Consider the following 22,922-nt stretch of genomic DNA (forward strand, 5'->3'; position numbering starts at 1 on the left):
GTCAACAAACCCAAGCTCGGGAGATGTCAGAGGAGAGTCAGGTCCCACCGTCTTTTCCAGCAGATTCAATTAAAGTGGTCGCAGAAAGCATAGGCATCAATGGGATAGGTGATGATGTTGCCAAGGAACTTTCAGAAGATGCCACCTTCAGGTTAAAGGTTTTAATACAGGTAATAACCCGCCCTTTATCTGGCTCGCAGTTTGTTGGCCTTCAGTGTTAGTCCATGATGAACCTGGATTAATTTATATGACGGTTTTACTAAATAAATGTCCGTAATCTAGCCAAGTTAACAGCAAGTGGATTTCAACCAACAGAAAGCCTTATCAAAAAATATCTTAGTAATTGTATAGGACAGTGTACTGACCAACACCCTTCATGCCTTAACTACTTATTGCTTGAAATTTCACTATAGAACGTACGGTAAATGTATTCTATGTAGGAGTTATAAATTTTCTAATAACTTTTGACATGGGCATAACCACTGTTGCAGGATGGGATGAAGTACATGCACCATGGGAAGCGGAAGCGGTTCTGTACTGCTGATTTTGACCACGTATTGAAGATGAAAAATATTGAAGTAAGTTTGTCAAGTATCTTATGTATTTTGGTAAATATTTTTCCTAATAGTTCAGTACCTCTCTTGATAGCTTCTTGATGTCATGGTTTTACATTCCGTTAGACTTATATTTCCCTCAACAAAATCATAAAATCCGATTTAGTTTTCTTACCCAGATCATAATTTCCCACTGAATTGATGTAGAACATTAATAATCATAGTTTATCACCAACGTTATACAATAGTTTTTTATTAAGAATTATATTGTACCTTTAAAATTCTACATTTGCTTTGAAATTATAGTACAGCTTGTACTGCATTCAGTACCAGTAGTTTATGTGGTGTGGTTAATCATCCCAGTTATAATGTACCAATACTGTATAGATTTTGAATTGCTGTAAAAACCATATGATTACATTAAAACACTCCTCAGCCTTTGATGGTAACTAATGACACACTTTTTAGGGCTACTGTAGGGTGACAGTCAGGAAGAAATAACTAATTTTCTAAAGGCAGACTGTTCCATAGGGCATGTCAATTTTGAATAGGTTATGTAAAAATGAAAAGCCTTTTTCACAGTGCTCTGTTGTACTGCATAATTCAAGGAGCTCTGATATAAGAGAAAACATTTTTCATTTTTGGAAGATGCTCAGTATAAATACTTAAATTTTTTCTCTAGTTAGTTTTATATATACTGAACTGTATAGCAAGACAGATGGTGTGACTGTAGGCATGTGACAAGATATGGTGTTAGCGTGAATAATTGAATTTTTCGGCACAAAAGTACATGGAGAGAAGACTTGATAAATTAGCTGGATGAAAAGTACAAGATGGAAATTTTAGTGCCGGTGAATAGTTATGTACAACTGATAAATAAAAGATACAATTTCATGATTACCTTTCCTGTGTTCTTTGCAGCCTCTGTATGGCCTACAGTCTGTGGAACACATCCCCTTCCGGTTTGCATCTGGAGGTGGGCTGAGCTACACTTTTTAGAGGACAAAGAAATTGAAATCAATGAAGTGGTATCATCACAGACGCCTCGACTACCCTTGCAAACGACCATAAAACGTACTTGTCATCTCATAGATTTGGTATACCTGTATATACTGTTTACAAATTCTGCTGTGGATTAATATTTAATTTACTCGAGTTATAATTAGGGAAACATTTTCTTATGCTTGAGCCAGATCACCTTGTTGTACAGTACTTATTTTTGTTGAACTTGGCTCACAGTAGCTTGCCTTTCCATGACAGAGCCTTTGTGTCAGTTGTAGCACACTCAAAACAAAATTGGTCAGTACACGGCACTTAAAATTTCCTCTCGGGATCATGCTGCCCGAGATCACCACATGATTATAAGCCAGTTGTGCCATTAAGGAAAACGATTTAAAGTTAGGCAGAAAGGAGGTTCTGTTGCCATTTGAGAAAAGTTTTCAGACATTTGTATTATGAAATGAGTTGTATCATTAAGCAAGAGGATAATAAGTGAGTGCCACTGAATTTATGATATACTACAGTTAAGTTTTATTGGTTTGACTATTGAGTGTATGTTGTGTCATTAAACTTTTATTGTATTTTTTTTATTAATTTTTCAGCCCATTGGTTAGCCATTGATGGGGTTCAACCAACCATCCCAGAAAACCCTCCACCAATCACCAAAGCCATTCAGAAGAAAGACTCAGTGGACCCAGCAGCCAAGCTCCTGGCACAGCAAGACAACAAGGATCAAAAGCACATCCATGGGTAAGGATAAGATTTGAATTTCCTTTTCTTTTAATAGAAAATTGCTGAAAATATTCTCTTATGTTATTATGATGCACCTTCTTTTGTTGAGCTCATACAGTACAGGTCATGGTCTTCTATTAAAAAACCTTGGGGCCAATTACATGTCAGTTTTGGATGCCTAGGCCTACTTACATAACAGTAGTAAGCTGATACAAGCATGGATCTAGACCTCAAAGTTGGTTAGTTTGACGCATATTTTGTGGGATATATCCAAAGAGAGTTGTTAGTGAATAAGCTGTTCCCTCATTATTTTCACATCATGATTCCAGCTAACTTGTTCTTTCTTCTCAGACGTGGCATGAAGAGTATCGAGACTGTGAAGGTGAAACAGTTGGCTACTCATGAACTTTCAGCAGAACAGCAACTATATTACAAGGAGATCACGGAAGCTTGTGTCGGATCAGATGAACCTAAAAGAGGGGTGAGGAAATTTCTTGCTTTATTACATACTGCAGTAACTCTTGTGGGTAGTATGCACTAAAAGTAGAGTTGACATCCAGGAAGCAGCACTGTCCAAGAGAGCAAAGAGCATGAAATGGAGTGGGCTTTTTTTTGCTTTGGAAGGTTGTGCTGTGCCTGGGTAATTTTGTCTATGTGAAGTGAAGGGCAAATTAGTTTTAAGGGTTTTTTTTACAAGAATACATCTATTATAGTAACAGGGTGGAGTAACAACAAGAATGATGGAACAACATATCTGAATATTTGTTTTTGTTTCTGATCACACTTCATTAAGTGGAAAGGCTTGAAACGATTAAAAAAAATGTAGGGAAGATATAGTTTTAGGACTTGTTCATAGCATGTATTATTCATTTCAGGAAGCCCTTCACAGTTTGGCATTCGACCCTGGTCTCCACCAAATGGTACCTCGACTCTGCACCTTCATTGCTGAAGGCATTGATACTCGTCGTTCAGAAGAATTTGGCACTTCTTATTTACTTAATGAGAATGGCAAAGGCTCTCCTTGATAATCAAACACTGTACCTGGAAAAATATGTAAGCTGAATTTTTCATTGGTTTCACTGTACTTAATGCCTTTAACTTTCATGGTTTGGGATTCAAGTCTTGTCTTCCATTTGTGAATTTCTTTAGCCTCAAGGATACACACTGTAGGTGCAATTATGACTGACATTTGTAGTATCTGCCTTTGGGTAAGCAGGGCTTATTTCCATGGAATAGAAATAAGGCAGTGATAGAATATACTGAATATATTATGATAATTTTTTGTCAGGAATTAGAAATGTTATCTTCATAATTAATTGTAGCATTACAGGTAACTCGTATTTTACGCGTGTTTGATTTAAGCATTTTTGGAATAACACGATTGTTCAATAAATACCCAGCTAATTTAATTTACGCGCACCTATTTTTAAAATAACGCGACCAAGACAGTTTAAATTTTCGCGCTGTTTAGAGCTAGAGTTATGCCTGGTGATGTTTTAAGTTATTATACTAAAAATTAGCTCATATCAACATGAACGATTTTAATATTATTAATACATAATAATTATTATTTTAATGTAATAATAAAGATTACGAACTAATGATGAAGATAATGATAATGAACTATTCTGTACAACAACTGTGACAACGCCCAGGCTTCCCATGTATCGCTTTCAGTTCACACCAGCACTATTTTTCTCTGTGCTCATTTGCATTGTGTGTATCACAGACTTTTTAGTGTTAAACGCTGTTTTCCCCATTGAGCATGTTCGAAAGCGTCCATCTGCCTCCTCTGGGGCCTGAAGCTGAAAAGGCACAAAAACAATCGCAATGGACGGAAATTAGCGCACGCCTTCAGAGAGGAGAGTGAGTGTCGGAGGTTGGCCGCGTGTTGTTTTATGGAGAGCACTGTTCGCCTCTGTGTGTATATGATGGTTCCCCTAACCTGCACCATTTACATGTATTCTTATGGGAAAATTATGTTTAATTTACGCGTTTTTTAATTAAACGGTGGTTCCAAGAACGTAAAACGAGAGGTGGGTATACACAGTCTCTAAAGGTTTTTTTTTCATGATTATCACCACCATTACAGATGCATGAACTTGTTCCCTGGTGACACATGCATCGAAGTCGTCAATCAGAAGGCCCGACATGGACAACCACTGGGCACTGAGAGATTTTGCTGCCCGTCTCATCTCACAAATTTGCAAAAATTATAAACACCACAACAAATGGCCTGCAGACACGCATCACAAGAGTCTTTTCAAGATGCCTAAACACAGACAGAACACCATTGTCATCTGTCTATGGTGCTGTTGCAGGTGGGTCAGCCATTTTTTATTTGTACAGTATACAGTAATTATTATGAAACCCCTATTCAATGCGCACACACCTGGAGTGAATCAACCGAGAGCATCTCACAAAATATTAACAGATTGAGACCTTTGTCTTTTATAAAATTACTGTGTTATAAAACTATACCTGAATATATATATTTTAAGTTTCATCTGTGGTGGTACTCTATTCACCAGGAACTTACTCACTTATACCTGTACTATCCAAATCTGCCATTTATATGCCTTATTTATCAAAAGTTGGGGTCCACCACCTCTTTTGGCAGGATGTTCCCAAATAAACATCAGCACTTGTTACTTGTCAAATTTAGGTTGAGACAACACATGAGTATCAGGAACTAAATTGAACCAGGAGGTCAAAGCTTAGAAATTCATGATCATCTGAATGATCCAGTAACTGCTTAAAATGACTCTGGAGGGTCTTTGAGGAGAATGGTTGGGTCAAGGTAATGATCTTGCTCGAGAACCACAAAGGTTGAGCGAGACCCATATCAGCTGTATTGACCTTCAGTAGGTACAGTTTCATGTGTACCTCCATTACTCTTCCACACATTAAAAAATCTCTTTTATGACAGGTTTGTCGGAACTTGGTCCTGAAGTTACTAAGGTGTTTGTTTTGCCAAAATTAAAGGCTCTAAGTGACAAGATCGAGCAGTGCATGGAAGGAATGAATGCAGACGACAAGAATGCCGCTTCCCACATCAAGGGCCTGTTGCTGGTAAGCTCATAGTACTGTATTGTACTTTTTTTTTAATTTTATTCGTGATACTGAATGTGATGTTACACCATATTACCGACAACTACAATTTTATGTGAACACGCGGTATTTACAGATATTAGCACATTTTTGTACACCTCCCCCCTCCCATCACTCGGTGCCACACAAAGCACATGCCCCTAGGATGTGAGTTTTGAAAGATGGTATTCCATGATTGCTCCATTAGTCTAGGAAGTGGAAATTTGAACACAACAGTGATAAAGTGCATTGGCATTTTAACTCACATTTTATTATACTGTAGGCATGACATGTGGGTGTAATATGAACATTCCTTCCACGATCTGATCTACAGTACGTTTATTTTCATTTATTTCAAATCATGTGAAGCTTTAGAACATAGCGAAGATATTATCATCCACAGAAAACTGTTGCACCAGTCCCCAAACACTGCGCAACCCTCCAGATACTGTGGCAGATTATAAAGCTGAGTATGGCTATCTGGGTCCACAGTTGCAGGTGGCTGTAGTCAAGGCACGGCAGGCTCCACCTCCCACTGCCACCACTCACTGCACCCATCAGAGCCATCACACCTACCACAACACGCATTATACAACAAGGTCAGAACTAATCTTTTGTCAGATTTTGAAGTTAATTAATTTTATAGCTAGTTCTGTAGTCACCCTCTGTGCCTCCTTAGATGTGTAGTAACTTTGTTTTCTAATTAATCCTTAAGCCTCTCCTTACTGCATGGCCAACCTGTTATATGCATGTGTAATGGCAACAATATATGTTACATAGAGTTATTAGAGCTTGGTGTAAGTAAGGAGTTGAGGGAGTGTGTGTTTTGACACTTATAAAAATAAAATTATCATCTTGTTACGGTGTCAATGAAATATGAGCGAGGGCTTTTACATTAACACAAACTCAGTTGTGTGATCTCCATATTCACACCTTAAGTTTGTATTATCTGTCCGTTTTATATTTAAATGTCTTTTGTGTTGATCAAGAGGACACGTTAAGTTCCTCCCCAAACATTATAATAACTAGTCATCCCCCAGCAAACTGTAAGACCTTAAATGAGTGTAAATGATAATTGACACAAATAAATAAGATTACAGATGACATTGAAAAATAGTGGCAAAATTAAGTAAAGAATGTACAGTGAGGTAAACAGAAATATAAGGGATGTTTCTTTTGAAGGAGTGTTTCTTAGTAAAGTTTATAGTGAAGGACCACATATTCTGCTGTGGGTGGGTCCCAATGAAAAAAAAATCAACTTAATATCAAGTAGTAGTTTGCTACTACAGGTACTTGAACAAAATATCCTTCACAAACAAAGGTTCACTCCTTCCCAATCTAAAGCAGTATTGGTCCGGGATAAGATAAAACAGCGCACCTATACCAGACTACAGTCAGGGTAAGTCAGTTCGGAGACTCATTCCTGTGACTTGGTCTCACCCTGAGGGAGATGAACTTTTGTTCACAGCGGTACAATAAGGTAGGTAAGAAGAAAAAGCCATAGCATTTGGTTATTCTTCCATCCAAAGTTCAATCTAATAGTGTCTGCTTCCACCTCATCCAGTCTAGTGATTTGGCAAGAGCTCATCAAGGTAAGTCCAAACAATGGTTGCATAGTGATAGGGAGCTCCATCTTGCTGAAAGAGCAGTGTTGAGAATGCCATCAGAATGAAGGTGAGGCTCTAGAAATAAGCTGAAGCTTATCAAGATAAACTAACCCTGATACCATAGCTTTTGCCAAGAAAAAGATTTGCAGACACTGATAGTGTTCATGTTGAATTTCAGACCTAAGCTCATTAATAAATATACATATGATTACGTTTATTATTTCATTTTCGTCCTGAATGACTTTTTTCCAATACAAATAGACGGACTTAGGACAACTCTGTATAAGAGACACTATGCTCAAGCACAACACCTCAACAAATCAACCGCTCTTGCAATATCATTTGTAATTATTTGGATAATGACCGTCCATTGTTATTCATTAAGAATTGGTTTAAAAATACCCATTTTTCAAATATTTTATTAGAGGATACTGCATTATGTTGTGAAAAAATATAAAAATGGCTGAAATCATGTGCTTACCTAACCAAATATAAGAAAACCTAACCTATATCTTTACTCTCCTGTATCTAGAAAACTAAGCATTTGCCCAAGAAAATGAATGGAAGTGAAAGTAACCAGCATACAAAACTGTGAAAACACACCATAATAACCAAACCGCTGACCGTCACCAATCGTATATTAGCCCCATCGTCTTCCACAAAGACAGGATAGTATAAAGGAACAACAGTTTACCACTACTGTACACAGATAACCCAAACAACCTACACTGCTCCCCATGATACAAAAATGTAAACTTTGATCCTTAACTATAGTATTGTACATCCTCAGTCAATAGTCTACAACCAAATCTCATTTTATAGTTCCTGCCACCAATTATCTACCCTATATGGAAAACTGAGAATGTAACCTCTGAGAATGTTCTACAGCCACCACTCCTCCCTCGATCACTAAAGACATGGTATCCAATTCACCAAATGTCCTTTCTAGAATTTAGATTTTTTATTTTTTATCTCTCCAATTCAACTTCCTGGCTTCTAGTAACATTGACCCCCAGGACAGTTATAAGATTTATAACTGAAAATGGATTGGGGAACCCATTTACTCTATCTCCTCCCAAGGGTGTATTACTAAACATCAGGCATTGATGCACAGGTTGTTGTTCTGGTGGCTTGTAACTGAACAGGTGACTGGCAGGATTCACACTACTGAAGTGGTTATGACCCAAATCCCTGTTCTAAACAGCAGCTTCGCTTCAATCACATAAAATCCTTTCCAGTAGCAAGTTACAGGAAGGTATACAGTACAGTGGATTCGCAATAATTCACCAAACACAAATCCGAGTTCTTAAACTTACGGGTGCCTTTATTACTACCTCTTTGTTGAATTTAGCTGTCAAATCTTCATAATTTGCAGCTTAACGTTGGCTGCCACAGTGTTTATTTACGTAACAGACCATAAAAGTTGTGGAAATTATATTTCATTGCCCTAATATAACTTAGGAAAAAATATATACACCTAGACCCCGACTTATTACTACGTGGACTTACGACCGTCGGGACTTGCGACCGCCTCAGATATAGATGAAAAAAAAAAATTTCAAATGACACACGCATTTTCTATACCGAAACGTTTCCAGTTAATGTAGTCTCCATGTATAATTAGAAAATTATGGGGCCCATGTGCATTCAGCTGACTACATTAAAGGTTAAGTGCTCAGTCACACTGTATCCATTCCTTATTATTTACTACTTTCACTGTACTGTATCCATTCATCATTATTCATTACTTTTACTGTACTGTATTTCATTGTAGATTTTTATTAAAAAAAAAAATTTTTTTTTTTTTTTTTTTATCTTTGTCGGACTTACGACCTGATTTGGGTCCTAACCCCGTCGTAAAGTCAGTATATATATATATATATATATATATATATATATATATATATATATATATATATATATATATATATATATATACAATATGGTCCTCGTTAACTAACACAATTGTTCCAGAAAGTCATTCGTTAACAGAAAATTCTAACAACCATTGTTTCAAAGATTGGTTCCAGCTCACCGAAAATTACATACAAACTAATAATAAATGCAGAAGGCCCTGGTTGATGATGATGATGATTGGAATTAGAGTGTAGAGGAGAAGGAGAAGAGAAGGGGGTGAAGAGAAATCACCCCATGTTTTCACCATTTCACCCATAAAATTTCTGCACTGCACTATAATATGTAAAATAATTTCAGAATGACCAATAATTGTACTGTAAAAACGTAAAAATAGTATATGTTCAAGAGAGTCTCAAGCAAGATGTTACCTCCACTGAGCAGACACAAACTGACGCCTGCTAGGTGAGTCAAGTGGCTGTTTGGCGTGCTAAAAACTAGTTTCCTGTACTTCAATTATGTTCAATAATTGTTAAAATTATTGAATAGTACAACCTTCTTGATATTTACTCAAATGGGAACAAATTTAAGCCCTAGAACCGATTACCGTACAGTGACCCCTCGTTTAACGAACTGCCTTCCATAAGGATCTTCAATTCGGTTAACGAATTTCTTACTTAACCGACCTCAACATGTTTTCGCTTGCACTGACCAGGCAACCAGCTTTAGTATCAGTCTGCCAATACATTAATCGGTTCTAGGGCTTAAATTCCTTACTATTTTAGTAAATATCAAGAAGTTTATACTATTCAATAATTTTAAAAGTTTAATATTCAATTTTTTAGTCATTTTAACAATTATTGAACATAATTGAAGGTAAAGTGACTAGTTTAATGCGCGGCATCCAGCCTCTTAACACAGCAAACAGGCGTTAGTCTCTCTGTTTTCACTGGAGGTAACATCTTGCTTGAGACTCTATTCAACTAAACGCTTTTTTCTGTGTTTCCAAGCAAATTATTGGTCATTTTGAAATATATTTTACATATTGACAATATATAATGCAGTGCAGTGTTGATTTAAAGAAAATAATCTTGAATTACACCAAGAGAGCTAAAATTTTATGGGTGAATGGCGCCATGGGGTGACTTCTCTTCCACCCCAATGCCTTCTTCTTCCTTCCTCCACCCCCATTCTAAATCCCATCATCATCATCCAGGAGCCTTCTACATACACACCTCAAAGTAAGTGAACTTTTCTACCATTTTTGTTGAATTTAGGAAATTTTCGGTGAGCTGGAACCAATTACCCAAAAACCCATTGAAACAATGGTTTCGGTTAACGAACGACCTTCTGGAATGGATTGAGTTCGTTAACCGAGGGGTCACTGTATTGGCGGACTAATATTCCAGCTGGTGAGCAAGCGAAAACATGTTGAGAAGAATTAGTAAGGAATTCGTTAACCGAATTGAAGATTCTTATGGAAGGTAATTCGTTAACCGAGGGATCACTGTATACTGTATAGAACTATACAAAAATTAAGTGTGAATTGTTTTTGGGTAGTTGGATGGTGGACTGAGCCCCCTCCTTTGTTCCAAAGGGTTCGGTGCACCTCCAACCTTATCAATACATCATCATACAATTTCCCCATAATTATTTAGGTTAATTTGGTGCCAAGTTAATAAAACAATTACCGTTAGGTAATAAATTAAAAAAAAATCCGACACAACCCTCTATGCGTTATTGTGTGGTATTAATTCTATTTAAATCAATTAAATTATTATAATTCGTGAAGTATCAAGACTCTACCACTGTAGGTAGTAGGCAGCTATCAAACAGGGTTGTACTACCGCCTGGTAAGACATTGGAAGCATAATGTGTTGTCTTATGGTAGACCCTGCTGCCATATGGCATCACGAAAATTGTGACCAAGTCCCAGGTTGCTGTTCTGATTTTCTGCCACATTTACACACAATTGCAGGGTCTCAATTGTTTCTCCTACTCTGAGAACAGAACATACATTTATGTATTGTTTCTCACTATTGATCTTTTTTTTTATTTCTTTATGGTTCTTTATTAGTATTATTATTATTATCAGTCTTGTTATTATTATTATGATTTTTATTTTTTATTAAAATTTTTATTTACTATGAACTAATTATTATTGTTATTATATTTTTATCCACCAGGCCCCGACGTGGGTCAGTGACCTGTGCCCAGGTGGGCTAATCCCCATAAAAAAAAGGCTGATCTAATTAAACCTTCTACCCTCTCTGAGTTCTTATTCCTTAGACTTGACTGACAGAATAACACAAGTCTGCCAGTCCAGTTAGGAAAATGGTTTCTTTCTGAATTACAGAATTGATAATGGATGCATAATATTATGACAGGTGGTATGCCAGGGATGAGTACCATGGGACCTCGGACTGTAGTGGTAAACAAACCTGCCACTTCAAGCATAGCACAACAGCAACCTGGCCAGAAAGTGATCATAATGACTTCTCGGCCACCTACACCAAGTCAGGTCAGTTCTCACATATATGGTATTGAACGAGGAATAGGAAAGGATTTTCAGGAAACACCTTAGCTACGTGTGATAGCTCAGCAATACAGTTTGAAACTTAACTATATTGTGTTTCCCAAATTAAATTTCCTAAGTAAGTCTCTGTTTCCTGTTCTTTAGTCTGAGATAGTGTTAGGAAAGGTAATATCAATATGCTCCATATTTTGTTTTTGATACAGAGTGTAACCACAGAAACCATGGGTGGAGTAATGAAAACTGCAGTTGTCAATGCAGGCGGTCCATGCAGCACAGGACTTACTACTGTCACAGTTAACCCTGGGAGTTTACCTGCTGGTTCTCTAACCCAGACCACTATGGGCACAAATGTCATTGCTCCACAGACTGCTGCACACCAAACAACTAAGTATGTTGTTGTAACAGCACCAAACCAAGTTTCCATCAAGACTGAGATTAAAGAAGAACTAGAGCCATCCTAACCTCAGCCTGTGCATATCTCTTGATCTTCTTTTCAATTAGTGTCTTTGTATCCACATCATAACATACTGTATAAACCTTTTACTCATGTGAACCTCCTTCATACATCAGACTAGGATTTTGTGACTCTGCATCTGGGTCACCACCCCTTTAATTAAGTTTTGGCGGCAAAAATATGCTTTATTATTAAAGAGCTAACATGAGATTGACTAGTGAGTGCTGGAGCCCTTGTCTTCAAATTTCATAGATACTGTAAAGTATTCTAGATTATTGCACAAATTCATAGAAAACATTACAGTACATGAATTATTTATTAAACATTTTTACAGTTTATCCTTCATTTGGTGCTTTTTTTATATACTTGTACCATACACTCGCTCCAAAAAGTATCTTTACGGAGGGGTCCAATGAATTTTAAAAAGAACATCGCAATTCCTGTTGTCTCGTTAGGGTTGTCAAAATCCTTCGTCCGTTGTTTCATATTGTTTTACACAAAATCGTAAAAATAATATTTGGAGCGAGTGTACAGTCACTGGAACCCCATATGAAATGTACTCAAAATATATTCATACAGTGAAGTATCTGTCAACAGAAAGTCTACTTCACAAAAGATTTGATCATTATAAATGTGAAATATAAGAATATAGAATAACTTTCTTTTGTTTAATTTTCCATATTCTACATTAGAGTAAATGTAGATATATTGGACAATTAAGCAACTGGCCGAGTGACTGTGTGTGGTGGTGAGTGAGAAGTCTACTTGTCTGTTTGAGGAGTAAATTATATGATGATTGTAGGAGAACGATGACACATTGAGAGCTTATTTGTAAACTTAATAACATTGACAATGAAGTAAGCAAGTTTATTGTTATTTGTAGAAACTGATATATGATCAAACTGACAAAAGCATTATGGTTTATTACAAACTTTACTTGGACACATTCATTGTACACGTAGTATTCACATTTTACTGAAGCCTTTTGATCCTAAATGCTTTGGTTGACAGATACTTTACTGCACAAGAAAAATAACACAGTGCAGAAAGTTTTAATTTACTTCATTGAATTTATACAGTACTGTACAGTATTTCTGTTTGACCAAACCTGTATACATAAAAATGTTCTGTTAGTGATAATTAATATGGGTATGGGTGTTATGGAAAACAGCTTCCTCACTCAATATTGTATTCATATTTATTTGTTCTTAATTGTAACCCAGAGTTCTCAGAGTTGCATAGACATAGTCAAGAAAAAATAATTTATCATAAGGTAGATCTCACATTAACCATTCACTGTTTTCATGTATTCACCCAACAGATTTGTGTTGCAATGTTGTCAAGCAGAAACACTTGCAATTTTAAAATTGCAAGCCATATGATTGAATAGAATGTAGGTTAACATTAATTTATCAAATTATTTTTAATTCTATAGTGTATATGAATACAGTACAATAAAATCATCTGTCTTCTCTATTTATGATAAAACCAAATAAATATAATTATTAATAATTCTTTACTTTTATTATCTTACTGTGTAGAAAGATGGCTGTATTCCCATACTGGTTATAAAAAGCATTTATGCTGAGAACATGGAAAGAGAGAGATTGGTAAAGAGAATGCGTGGTTTAGAGAGTGATGGTAGGAGGAAGACGGAAAGATCCAGGAGATGGGTGTGGACTGAGTAATGGATACAGTAAAAGTACCGGTAGTGTGCATGAATGAGCAGAGTGTACAGCATAAAATGATTTAGGGAAGGACCTGATGCTGGATTATGTGAATAACTGGGTAAACCAGATTTGGGGCTTTGGTGTGGAAAGGAAGTATCATAGCAGAAAACATTTACAATGGCATTCAGAATGAGATGATGAAAGACAATGAAGGCAGAAAGCATATGGGTGGGTTGTGGGAAGAAAACAAAAGAATGGGTTGGTCAGTTTATAATACTCTACTATACAGTATATGAAATACTAAAGCATTTAGTACATTTAACTGAAAAATAAGTGAGTTTGGATAAGGATGTATTGAAGTAGCAATTAAAATTCTTTGAACAAAACTGAAGTCATTCATAGTCTGTCACCTTCAGAACTACATGCCCCCTCGCTTAACATGGGTTTGTTTTACGCGGATTCACTCGAACACAGGTTTTTTATTACTGCCTGGTATTGCTCAACACATTTCAAAATGAATTCCTACAACTCCTGGGCAGCCAAGTGATATCACATCTCATCATGGAGATACCAAACAGCAAAATACTGTGCCCTCATCTTGGACAGTACTTGTACTCCAGATTAATCACACACTGATCAGATGTCTCGAATTCAAAGATATATGTCCATATCTCGCATGATTATATATATATATATATATATATATATATATATATATATATATATATATATATATATATATATATATATATATATATATATATATATATATATATATAATAGCCAGACCCTGATTCTACTTACTGCCACTTAATTTACTAATCACTGCAGATTTTTATTAATTTATTTTTCAAATGAATAATGAGGAATGGATACAGAACAGTGAAAGTAATAAATAATAAGGAATGGTTACAGTGTGACTGAGCACTTACCTTTAATGTAGTCAGCTGAATGTACATGGGGCCCCATAATTTTCTAATTATACATGGAACTACATAACTGAAACGTTTCGGTATAGAAAATGCATGTGTCATTTGGAGAAATTTTTTTTTTTTTTTTTTTTTTTTAATAAAAATCTGCGGTAGCGAGTAAGTTGAAGCAGTCGTCGGGGGTCTAGGTGTATATATATGTATATGTGTATATATATATATATATATATATATATATATATATATATATATATATATATATATATATATATATATATAGATATATATATATATATATATAAATATATATATATATATATATATATATATATATATATATATATATATATATATATATATATATATATATATATATATATATATATATATACAGCTAGACCTGATATACTGCTACGACTTACGACACGCAGATTTTTATTAATTTATTTTCAAATGAATAATGAGGAATGGATACAGTACAGTGAAAGTAATAAATAATAGGAATGGTTACAGTGTGACTGAGCACTTACCTTTAATGTAGTCAGCTGAATGCACATGGGGCCCCATAATTTTCTAATTATACATGGAACTACATAACTGGAAACGTTTCGGTATAGAAAATGCATGTGTCATTTGGAGAAATTTTTTTTTTTTTTTTTTTTTTAATAAAAATCTTATGCGGTCGAAGTCCCGACGGTCATAAGTTGAAGCAGTCATAAGTCGGGTCTAGGTGTATATATATATATATATATATATATATATATATATATATATATATATATATATATATATATATATATATATATATATATATATATATATATATATATATATATATATATATATATATATATATATATATATATATATATATATATATATATATACTCTATAAGACGAATTGAAATTAAAAATCGCCCAAAGTTAGGGTCGCTTAATCACCAAGTATAAAATTTACCTCTAAATAGGTCAAATGGTGATGAAACATGTAAACCACTCACAAAGTCCTACCAGAAAGTGACTTGACAGACCGCCGAGCTATTTTGCCTTGTGTTAGGTGGTCATAATGCATATCTGAATTACTGATCATAATACTTATTCCTATAAATAATTAATTAAAAATTAATTTTTCAAAAATATTCAGTAAATAGTAATTTGAAACTACCGACAGTGTAAATTTAGATATAAATGATGAACGATCACTCATGGAGTCATGATTCGAGTTTCTAATGATCACCTACCAGTTATAATGCTAGCCTCCAAACAAGTATAAATTAAAGAAAATACTGCAGTGTGTTTAATATACAGATATTATAAATAAATAAATAAACAAATAAACGGCAAATCTATTTTAAGTAATGGAAATATTTACTCACACCAACATTAGTTCCAATTAAATAACTGCCGCTTATGAGTCACTAGTACACCAGCCGTATAATTTGATGCCAATACTTGAAGTGAATTGCATTATTTTAAATAACCAACAATAAATAAATGAAAAAGATCAAAGGTGAGAAACATTATATGTATGTATGTTAGTTGTCAAGGAAGAAAACAATTGAAACTCTGCAATTGTGTGTAAATGAGACAGAAAGATAAATCAGCAACCAAGACTTGGTCACAATTCGTGATGCCATATGGAAGAGGGTCTACATTAGACAATACTGTACATTGTGCTCAATATCTTCCCAGGCAGTAGAATCTCCCATTGGTAGCGCCCAAAACTTTTAGTAATATTACGATACAACATGATAAATTAGACAAACAATGAAATAAACAAAAAAAAAGTTATTTACAAGACCTCTGAGAACAGAGGGATGTAGGGGAAGGAAGGAAGAGATAAGACGCATTTATAGCCTGTCTGTGTGAAGTCGACCACACTAGAAATAATTAATTTATTATGTAGTAGGGAGTGTGAGTGGTGGGGGTTGTGAAAGCTGAGGATGTGTATGGTGTGGGGGGGTAGTGTTGTGAGATGCTGTAAGAGAGTGGGGCCTGGTACATGAGGATGTAATGGTGTGGATTGTGGTAGTGGAGGAGTGTGAGGGTGTAGGGGGTGTAGAGTGAGGATGCTGTATGAGTAGTGTGGGGCTTGTGGTTCAGGGAGGATGAGTGGTGGGGGGCTGGGTGTGTGAGGATTTGAAGGGTGTGGGGGCAGAGTGGTAGTGTTAGGAGGATGCGGATGAGTAGGTGGGGGCTGTTCAGCAGAGGATGTGAGGGTGGGGGTTGTGCAGAAGGATGCATGAGTAGGGGACTTGTGGTCATTGTGAGGATGAGGGTGGGGGGCGTGGTAGAGGAGGATATGAGTAGTGGGGCTGTGGTCGAAGAGAGGATGTGAGGGTGGGGGGGTGTAGTGTTAGAGGATGCGGTTGGGGGGGCGACAGTTTGAGGATGGAGGTGGGGGGTTGTAGGAGGATGTGTGAGTGGGGTAGAGGATGCGTATGAGTGTGTGGGGCTTTTGGTACAGTTGTGAGGATGTAGTGGTGTGGGGTTGTAGTGAGGATGCTGTATGAGTAGTGTGGGGGCGGTACAGGAGGATGTGAGTGGTGGGGGGTTGTGTAGGTTGTGAGATGCTGTATGAGAGGGGCACAGAGAGGATGTGAGTGGTGGGGGTGGAGTGAGTCAAACCACACCACCCTCAACACACTACCTCTTCCCATCACCATCCAACACACCAACCACACACCTGGTCACCCTACATTAAACACCTATACTGGAGTTGATGACTGCTGTGAATCGATGATTTCTGCCCGACACGAATACGTCATCAACCTCAGTCAGGATAATATTAGCCCTGGCACGGTACCTCTCTAAAGTGCATAGGTGATTGTATTTGTCATCTAACCCAACTTAAATGGAGTTGTCAACTTCACTGTAATTACAATCTCCAGTTTTAGTTTCTTTATTCAACTGGTATATATCTACAAGATTATTTAACCAGACGTGACACTTTTTGTAAAGTCATGAGTATAAATACAATATTCAGTATACGAGTGTCAGTTGAGATGGGAGGGTGACATTAGTGCAGCTAAACATTTTCAAGAGAATCATGAAATGGTGGACAAGCACCAAATTTGGCATGGTAATTTCAATGGTTACTAGTCGTCTGCCTGATTGGCCATTTAAAATCAAGATGGCGACCATTTCATGACCGCCATATTGACCTTCAAAAGTTGATTTCTTATAGAAATTGATGTAGTTGGTCAATCTGGGTGATTTGGTGTCGATATGTATGTTTTCAAGATGCTTAGATGATTTTTATAGTTTAGTCCATTGAACATTTTATCACATAAAATAACACTTTATAAAAATATAACAAAAAGAACTTACTAAAAAAAACGTAAACAGAACAGTCCCACCACCGAGCGAGTAACACCCACCAAATCGCTCGTGAAGCAAGCAATAAATTAAAGAAAATACTTGCAGGTGTTTATGTTACAGTATATTATAAATAAACAAAACGAAATCCATTTCAAGTAAATGGAAATTTTACGCATTAGTTCAGTTACGTAAATAGCAGACCCAGTACGCCACTATGTTTACACACACCAGCGGTAACATTGATGACATTACTGAAGTGATCTATTTAAAAAACCAAGGATGTTGGTAGAGGACTACTGAGTCAGTGGGTAAGGTCACATGGGGTACTGTCTTATACAGCGAATAGAGCTCAAAACTACTTTTAAATGGAAATTTGGGGCGTCTTATGCACCCCGAGCTTATAGCAGAGATATACGTATATATATATATATATATATATATATATATATATATATATATATATATATACAGTGACCCCTTAACTAGAATCGCCCGGTTAACGTAACTGCCTTCCATATGGATCTTCAATTCGGTTAACGAACAAAAAATTCGTTAACGAATTTCTACAAACCGACCTCAACATGTTTTTGCTTGCACTGACCGGGCAACCAGCTTTAGTATCAGTCCGCCAATACATTAATCGGTTCTAGGGCTTAAATTCTTATTATTTTAGGTAAATATCAAGAAGTTTATACTATTCAATAATTTTAAAAGTTTAATATTCAATTTTTTAGTCATTTTAACAATTATTGAACATAATGAAGGTAAAGTGACTAGTTTAATGCGCGGCATCCAGCCTCTAAACATAGCAAACAGGCGTTAGTCTCTCTCTTTCACTGGAGGTAACATCTTGCTTGAGACTCTCTTCAACTAAACGCTTTTTGTTTCTGCCAAATTATTGGTCATTTTGAAATATATTTTACATATTGACAATATATAATGCCAGTGTTGATTTAAAAGAAAATAATCTTGAATTACACCAAGAGAGCTAAAATTTTATGGGTAATGGCCCATGGGGTGACTTCTCTTCCACCCCAATGCCTTCTCTTCTTCCTTCTCCTCCACCCCCATTCTAATTCCCATCATCATGATCCAGGAGCCTTCTACATACACACCTCAAAGTAAGTGAACTTTTCTACAATTTTTGTTGAATTTAGGAAATTTTCAGTGAGCTGGAACCAATACTCCAAAAACCCATTGAAACAATGGTTTTGGTTAAGGGCAATTTAGGGGAATTTTAGGAGTGTTTCTGACTTTATGCATTTTTGGTTTTACTTTGTATGTACTTTTCTGTGAGCTGGAACCAATTACCCAATACCCCATTGAAATACAGTAATGGATTCGGTTAACAAATTTTTCGGTTAACGAATGACTGTGGAACGAATAGTGTTCGTTAACCGAGGGACCACTGTATTTTGTTATCTAATTCTAAAGGATAATTATTTTTAGTTTTCAAATTTGACTGTTGACAAATGTGTTGTGTACAGTAGAGTACTGGACATGCATTTCAAATTGTAATATAGGCAGTTCATTTCATTCCATGTTTTACTCAGCCCTTAAGTTTCTAACAGTGAGGGGTAACCATGTCAAAAATGCAAACAAAAAATTATCAAGTAAACCAAAATGTAGTTAAATTGTAGTGGATTCTCCCTACAAACACCGTTTGTCGCGACGACCCACGAATCCAGCCGCACCTCGTGTCTAGGTCAACCAGTCACTTGGCGAGAGGTCAACTATTACAAACGCCTACTCCAATATATAAGACCCCACTTGGCCGTCATCGCTCTCTTTCTACCTACAGCCACCAGCAAGCAACACTGCCTTCTCCTCCGCTCCTGCCTGGCGGCCCTCGCTCCCGCCGGAGACCATGGCGACCCACAAGCTTGTCCTCCTCTGAGCACCCTCACCAACCAGCTCTCTCTACATCACACTTGTAACCACACTGCCACTTCCCAGCACCATGCTGCACTGTATACATCCAATACAATATGTATACAGAGAGCACATTGTGAGTTTCTTTCCATCCCATCCTGAGTGTGAACCAATACCCCACAAATGGTGTCCCCGGAGTGACCACTCACACAGGATGGGGGAGAAAAACATCCCATACCCCACAAATGGTGACCCCGGAGATTGCACTAACACAGGATGGAGGAGAAACCGATCACTCTCCCAGTCTTCAAGCAACATGGAAGACTGGTCCACACAGAGGCAGCTCTCATCGGCTCTATAGCTACTGTCTACAACCGCAGGTTAGACACCCTAAACAGCACTGCTTCTAAGAGACACCAGCTCCTCTTCCTGCCCCCAAGCACCACGTCCTTCCGACCCCAGCAGGCGCATCTGAGGACTCTGTACCTGCCGAGAGGGAAGCACAGCATTCGACGCCCCCACACACTGTTTTTTTCCCTCAGGCACTCCCTGCTACTGTCCTGCACGCTGCTGCTGTCGTGGACCCTGCTGCTGTTAGAACCTGCTCCTATCATAGACCTCCTCCTGACGTCGCTCCTGACCCAGTCATCCCAGCCAGTGACCATGAGGACGCTGCACCTTCAGCGACAGAAGCACAACATTCATCGCCCTCACACCCTTTTTCTCCCTCTCTTCTCCCACATATCTCGTGTGTCTAGACAGTTGTCTCCCCTAGCGGCCGGCTCATCCACGCCCTCGCCATTCTGCCTCACGTGCCATGCAACCCTGCAGACAACAAGTCTCCTACACCGCCTGGAGGGAAGGGGGATGTGGATTCCTCCCCTACAAACGCCGTTTGTCACTGACGAGACGACCCACGAATCCAGCCGCACCTCGTGTCTAGGTCAACCAGCGCCGCCTTACATGACGGAGGTCAACTATTAAGCCACGCCTACCCCTGCTATATAAGACCCCACCTGGCCGTCATCGCTCTCTTTCTACCTACAGCCACCAGCAAGGAACACCTCCTCCTCCTGCCTGGCGGCCCTCGCTCCCGCCGGCAACCATGGCGACCCACAACCTGGTCCTCCTCTGAGCATCCTCACCAACCAGCTCTCTCTACATCACGCTTGTAACCACGCTGCCACTTCCCAGCACCGAGCTGCACTGTACATCTAATACAATATGTATACAGAGAGCACATTGTGAGTTTCCTTTCTCCATCCCATCATGAGTGTGAACCAACATCTCGTACCCCACAAATGGTGACCCCCGGAGTGACCACTCACACAGGATGGAGGAGAAAAACATCCCGTACCCCACACAATATCATAAAGCTCAAGAGAAAAGAAAAATCCTGCTTATCCGGTTTAACACTTTGTGCTCTGGGTCACTTTGATATTTCATGCAGACTAGTGCCAGATGATTACTGTACTATGCATTTATTTCAAAGAATAACTGGAACTGAAAATGCTAAGAAATATGCAAGCAGGATAATGTGCATAGCAGCATTTTCAGTGATCCTATAGAGTGTTTAATTTTAAGTGATGATTGGCAGCTGCACGAATTCTCCTTAGATTATCCAGGAAATACATATGATCATCATCAGCTGTTACTGAGCAACAAATTAAAGATTAACTGAAAATATGAATGTTAAACCAGGCAAATCATGCTTAATAATTTTATCAAGGAAACCTCTCAGTGAAAACCACAAACGGCCAAAATGATTCTTGAAATTGACGGCCAGGAAATTAAATGTTGAATAAGAAGCAAAAGCCCTTGATGTAGCTGTGGTGAGGTGGCACTCGGAAGTCTTGGCCCCAGTGGCACATGGTCTCGCTGGGGTCCGGGCAACCCCTGGGTTAGGAGGTTAGGTTTGGTTTGTTTAAGGGGGTTTTGTCCAAGGGGGATTTTGTCCTGGGGGGGCGGGGTTGTCCTACACTCGGTCTCGCTATGCCACTGGTTATGACCTAGGTGCATCCTATTGCATTATGTGAGATTGAATCTAAATTAAAAGCCATTCTTTTGACTATTCCTGAAGCTGACAAGAGATCTTTCTGTAGCTCTTCACAGTATGTTTGGTTCTTAATTTCCCTGAATAATTTGGTATCTTGTTATGACTGAGACATGTGAGCTTTATTGAGCTATGGGTGACAGAAAAGACTAAGGAGGAGGACACACAGACTACGGGGGGGGACATAAAGGACTAGGGAGGGGGACGAAGGACTAAGGAGGGGACACAAAGGACTAAGGAGGGGGACACAAAGGACTCAGGAGGGGACACAAAGGACTAAGGAGGGGGACACAAAGGACTAACGAGGGGGACGAAGACTAAGGAGGGGGGACACAAGGGACTGAGGGGGACACAAAGGACCAAGGAGGGGGACACAAAGGACTCAGGAGGGACACAAAGGACTCAGGAGGGGGACAAAGGACTCAGGAGGGGACACAAAGGACTCAGGAGGGACACAAAGGACTCAGGATGGGGACGAAGGACTAAGGAGGGGACAAAGGACTCCAGGAGGGACACAAAGGACTCCAGAGGGGACACAAAGGACCAGGAGGGGACACAAAGACCCAGGAGGGGACACAAAGGACTCAGGAGGGGACACAAAGGACCCAGGAGGGGGACACAAAGGACTAAGGAGGGGAAGGACTCAAGGAGGACAAGACAAGGAGACCAGGAGGGAACAAAGGACTCAGGAGGGGGGACACAAAGGACCCAGGAGGACAAAGGACCCAGGAGGGGGACACAAAGGACCCAGGAGGGCACACAAAGGACTCAGAGGGGACAAAGGACTCAGGAGGGAAAGGACCAGGAGGGGGACAAAGGACAAGGGACACAAAGGACCAAGGAGGGGACACAAAGGACCCAGGGATGGAGGGAACAAAGGACTCAGGAGGGACACAAGGACCAAGGGGGAGACCAAGGACCAAGGAGGGGGACAAAGGACCAAGGAGGGGACACAAAGGACCAGGAGGGGAGGCAAAGACCCAGAGGGGACACAAAGGACTCAGAGGGGGAAGGAAGGGACCTGAGGAGGGGACACAAAGGACCCAGGAGGGACAAGACTCAGGAGGGGAAGGGAAACAAAGGACCAGAGGGACACAAAGGACCCAGGAGGGGACACTAAGGACCAAGGAGGGGACACAAAGGACCAGAGGGGGACACAGGACCAAGGAGGCAGGCCAAGGACCAAGGAGGGGGACACAGGACTCAGGAGGCAAAGGACCAAGGAGGGGGACACAAGGACCAGGAGGGGGA

General features: G+C 38.6%; 2 protein-coding genes across 2 annotated transcripts in view; both read left to right on the forward strand.

The window, feature by feature from the left end:
- LOC121854722 (transcription initiation factor TFIID subunit 6-like) lies at window positions 1-13,338 on the forward strand. The gene is given in 15 exon segments (XM_042349458.1): window positions 1-170; window positions 492-578; window positions 1,476-1,533; window positions 1,536-1,628; window positions 2,156-2,303; window positions 2,637-2,766; window positions 3,161-3,240; window positions 3,242-3,338; window positions 4,416-4,502; window positions 4,504-4,606; window positions 5,215-5,357; window positions 5,779-5,800; window positions 5,803-5,974; window positions 11,224-11,357; window positions 11,589-13,338. Coding segments are annotated over 15 exon segments (1,746 nt in total). The 5' UTR covers window positions 1-23; the 3' UTR covers window positions 11,834-13,338.
- LOC121854724 (uncharacterized protein DDB_G0290685-like) overlaps window positions 12,679-22,922 on the forward strand; it is a 15,320-nt gene continuing 5,076 nt past the window's right edge. The window contains exon 1 of the mRNA XM_042349459.1: window positions 12,679-12,683. Within this exon, the coding sequence (XP_042205393.1) occupies window positions 12,679-12,683 (5 nt within the window). The remainder of the gene's footprint in view (window positions 12,684-22,922) is intronic.

Source organism: Homarus americanus, unplaced genomic scaffold (genome assembly GCF_018991925.1).
Source record: "Homarus americanus isolate GMGI-L3 unplaced genomic scaffold, GMGI_Hamer_2.0 scaffold53233, whole genome shotgun sequence".
Classification (NCBI taxonomy): domain Eukaryota; kingdom Metazoa; phylum Arthropoda; class Malacostraca; order Decapoda; family Nephropidae; genus Homarus; species Homarus americanus.